The sequence below is a fragment of the Penaeus japonicus genome, unplaced genomic scaffold (assembly GCF_977035675.1).
Source record: "Penaeus japonicus unplaced genomic scaffold, GWHDUDI00000001_assembly GWHDUDI00000018, whole genome shotgun sequence".
Taxonomy (NCBI): Eukaryota; Metazoa; Arthropoda; class Malacostraca; order Decapoda; family Penaeidae; genus Penaeus; species Penaeus japonicus.
The window spans coordinates 40,058,040-40,063,039 of record NW_028234420.1 but is presented as its reverse complement, the minus strand read 5'-3'; the positions used below and the strand labels follow the sequence as shown (position 1 = coordinate 40,063,039).

The window sequence follows — 5,000 nt, the reverse complement described above, 5'->3', positions numbered from 1 at the left end:
AGAGAGAGAGATAGAGAGATAGATAGATAGATAGAGAGAAAAACGAATAAATAAAGAAACAAGAAAAAAAAAATAAAAACCAAAAAAGATAGAAAGAGAGAGAGAGCGAGTGTTCAGCAAACAATCTATACGCCATTAGGTTAAACCAACAATCATTCCATCACAAAATGAGACCACAATATCTGTCACCCTGTCATACCTATCGATCTAGTGCTGTGGCTTTTTGCCTAGTAATCTAACAGTCATAGTTACAAGAGCATGAGAATTATCCATCTACCGACCAGGTGTGCGGGTCGATACTCTGGTTACAGGCATACGGAACGGCATAGATGGTATGCCGGATTGCTGAGTGCTTTTGGGCTTTATATCGATGTTATGCCTCGGTGGTGGAATGCATTATTTCGGCTGGATTTAAAGTAAAAAATCGGTATGAGGTTGTGGCGGGGGTTGGAGCAGGGGGAGGGAGGGAGGGAGGGAGGGTGGGAGAGGGTGGGTGGAAGGGAGAGGGTGGGAGGGAGGGAGGGAGGGTGAGGGTGGGAGGGGGAGGGTGGGAGGATGGGAGAAGGAGGGAGAGGGTGGGAGGGGGAGGGTGGGCGGGAGGGGGGGAGAGGGAGGGTGGGAGGGTGAGGGAGAGGGAAGGAGGAAGGGAGAGGGATGGAGGGAGGAAATGAGAGGGAGAGGGAGAGGAAGAGGAAGAGGGGGAGGGAGAGAGAGAGAGAGAGAAAGAGAGATAGATAGATAGATAGAGAGAGAGAGAGAGAGAGAAAACGAGTGAGAGAGAAAAAGAGTGAGAGAGAGAGAGAGAGAGAGAGAGAGAGAACGAGTGAGAGAGATAAAGAGAAAGAGAGAGACAGAGAGAGAGAAAGAAAAAAACGAGAGAGAGAAATAAAGAGAGAGAGAGAGAGAGAGAGAGAGAGAAAGAGAGAGAAAAAAAAGCGAGAGAGAGAGAGAGAGGGGGGTATAAACAAGGAACTTTTTTAATAAACAGACAAACAAACAAATCAATAGACAAGAAAAAAAAAACACACAAACCAAATAAACAAAGCAAGAGGAAGACAGAAAAGATAAATATTCATTCAGTAAGTGTGAGCAGTCGAACCGTATTGTACCTTCCTTGAAATATGAATAATATTTACCATATCGTAACTTCCATAGCCATCTGGCGTGAATAGTTAATAAAAGAAATATCGGAAAATGATATCCATAAATTCAAAAGACCATTGTTATTGGCTGATGATTATGTACATATATATTCGTTTTTTTCGATTTTTGTCATGATTAAAGGATTGTTTCTTAGACATATTTATGTTTGATTTGTTTTTTCTTTTTTTTTTACATATTTTTTTGGTTCATAGTCGCAACATTACTTGAATTCCGTAGTTAAAGGATTATAATGTTGATAAGTGGCAGTGGCAAAGTTTTAACATTATATTGTAAAAAAAAAAAAATAATAAATAAAAAAAAGAATAAAAAATCAAAAAAAATCTTGAGGTATAGGATTCTTGGATATTTTTATTTCTTTTTTTCTTGTTTTTATTTCTTATTTTTTTGATTAGCGAGATAGAGCAGATGATTTGGTTGGCTGGTTTTCTTGTAACGCGACATTTTTATTGGTTATTAATGATGTCAGATTTCGTCTTTCTTTGTGATTTGCGACGGAAAGTTAATTAATGGAAAAATGTTAGAATTTAAAAGACATTTACGGATTTTCGATCACTATAGTTATTGTTATTATCATTATCATTTTTATTATCATTATAATTATTGTTATTATTATTATTATTTTATTATCATTATAATTATTGTTATTATTATTATCATAATCATTGTTATCATTAAGAAATCTGCTGGTTTAGATAAAAAGGCCCAATAAAAGTATTAAACGATCTATAGGTTTAAATCAATGGACCAAATAAAAAAGAATTATATAACAAAAAGATTTTTTTCTGATCTAAAATGGCGGTGTTTCTTTGACTTCAGTGGTTTTCCACGGATTCCAGCTAGACCTTAAGGTTATGGTAATATATGTGTTAACTATAATAGATTTAGGTAAGCCTTTTGTGATGATATATTTTACTAGTGATGAAACGCACCACAGAGCCTTCAGGAGTGATCTATTCTGTTGAATTTCTTCACTGTATTTTTCGTATTCAATTATTTTTCGTATGAAATGATTTTTTCGTATGCAATTATTATCTTTCGTTTGCAATTATTTTTCGTATGCAATTATTTTTCGTATGCAATTATTTTTCGTATGCAGTTGTGTATTTGTTACCTTTAGGTACTGTGCAATAAACTAATTTCTTGCTTACTTATAGCTGGTAATGTCACGTCATAGTCGAATTAGTTTCATATGAATATGATTTTCCGCAGCCATTCAAATGTCAACAGAATAAGAATGACATTTGTAGGTTTATTTTAGATCACGTTGCAGCCCCCCCCCCCCCCCCAACATGTAATATTTAGGACGGACTATCAGGTTTTGACAAATATAAAGGACAGGTTTGCTAGACTTGTATGATGTGTCAAGACGAAAATTACATTTTTTTTCGTTATTTTGTACTTAGAAAAATGTCAAATTAATCACGTTAGGCTATAAAACTCAATCCATAATACGACTTTGATTTCCTTTAAGACAAGTAAAAAAAACTTTACACACACACGCACGGACACACACGCACACACACGCACATGCACACGTACACACACACACACACACACACACACACACACGCACGCACGCACACACACACACACACACACACACACACACACACATATATATATATATATATATATATATATATATATATATATATATATATATATATATACACACACATAATGTAAGAATACTCACCAGTATTTCAGTCAAAAGAAAACTTCAATGAAGCTTTTTTTCCTCTCTCTAACTTAGCTCATTCACAATCATAAATCAATCAAATGAATATTTCATGCAAGAATGCACGCAGCACTAATAGTGTCCCAGTTCACGAATGATTCACGCTGCTAACACAACCCACTTACTGGCAATATCCCTAATACACGCGATATCAATCGGTACTGTAGCTTTATGTAATCATAAAAAAAGGAAAAAAGAAAAAAAAAAGAGGATAGTCAAAAAGGGAGGAAAGAAGAAAGGGAGGGAGAAAGGAGATGAAGATGAATATGAAATAGAAGATGAAGAAGAAATAGAAGAAGATGAAGAAGAAATAGAAGAATAAAAGGAGGAGGAGGGGGAGGAGGAGGAAGAAGAAGGAGGAGAAAGCGATTGAGAAAGAAGTAGAAGGGGTTCAAGAATAAGAACAAATACCATGATAATGATGATAATAGTAATAACAATGATAACCATAATGGAAATACTAGTAATAATGACAATAATAATAACATTTGTAATAAGAAATGATAGTGGTTATCATAATAATAATAATGATATTAATGATAATGGTAGTCAAGATAATGATAGTGATAATTATGATAATGATAGTAACAATAATGGTAATAATGATAAACACAACAATGATATCTTAATGATATGATCATGAAGAAAGAGGAAAATGTTATGTAAATTTCATGATGATTAACATTTTACTGAAAATTACTGCTGAGATTAATGATTTTAATCTTTAATCTCTCTCTCATGATAAGGACGTATAACTATTCTGATTCACTATTCAAAAAATATAAAAGACCAAGATTTCTTCTAAGTTGAAAGAGGCAACACGTTGAATATGCCACTTGTATGCACGATGGTTTTATAGAGTAAGATGTGGTAAATTGTGGTAAATATGTTTTCATGTAATGTGTTCAACGCTAAACGAAATAAAATATATGGTTTGTTTAAAAGAAAACTCAGATGCTGGAATTTAATTGATGTAGATATACTTTTTTTCAGAAATGATATATATCGTGATATGTAAAAAAAAAAAAAAAAAAAAAAAAAAAACTTGAAAACTAAAAAGGTCCTTACGTGACACTGTTTCTATACTTTAAGGAAAGTTTGGTGAATTTTAATCAATTCTTTGACCTGAAATTTGTATACGTTGAAAATTCGCGAGTATTTTCTTTCACGATAGTCTGCACGTAAATTATGCAAAACAGCAATGGCTGCCTTGAACACGTGCAAATCCAGGTCATATGATTGAGGAAAATTCAACAATGGAAAATGGTAATGCAAAGAAATTCGGAATATGTGAATGAAAATAAGATTGAAATTTTTATTTTTATATTTTTGTGATTGCAAATCTTGCTATTAGGTTGCTAGTCTGTTCATTGGTGTTAAAGGTCAGAGAGTTAGACAATATTGACAATTGCAAAGCGGTATCTCCTAATTCTTATGAGTTAAGAGAAGGTAATTACTTCCCTTTTACTGTTTATATTTTTTTTCTCCTTTTTATCGTGAATATTTCTCTTTTCTTGTAATACAAGTCTTACGTTCTTTCACATCTATTACATTAACTATCCTTATTCTCTTCCCCTGTAAAAAAAAAAAAAAAAAAAAAAAAAATAATAATAATAATAATAACAATAATACCAAACTTCACATCAATTGCAGCTGTGTCGACCAAGGATTGCGCGGTCGTCAAAAGTTGTTTCCGCTATTGCACGGGGTATGGCGGAAGCAGTTGCGAAGCCCACACGGCACGCTATACGGCAGCCATGGAGTTCACGGCAGCGAAGACAAAGGTCAAGTTTACGCTGGGAGGTCACCTACCGAACGAGGAGGTGAGTATCGTGAGGCGATTTTTATTTGTTTATTTTTCTTTGTATTACTTTTCTCGTTTGTTAAGTAAGGATGTCCTCATGAGATATGCAAGACTAAAAGAATTACTTTTTTTTTTAAAGAGTTTGAGCGGAAAGGATTCAATATCCACACACACACACACACACATATATGTATATACACATAAATATATATATAGTATATACACATATGCATAATATTCCCCGTATCCACACACACCATACCCACATCCTAACTATCCAAACACGAAAAAATA

General features: G+C 33.9%; 1 protein-coding gene across 1 annotated transcript in view; it reads left to right on the top strand.

Annotated features, from left to right (window-relative positions):
• Window positions 1–5,000, top strand: part of LOC122252387 (uncharacterized) — a 32,170-nt gene that overhangs the window by 21,974 nt on the left and 5,196 nt on the right. Inside the window, exon 4 of the mRNA XM_043014850.2 lies at window positions 4,556–4,725. Coding sequence (XP_042870784.2) covers window positions 4,556–4,725 — 170 coding nt within the window. The remainder of the gene's footprint in view (window positions 1–4,555; window positions 4,726–5,000) is intronic.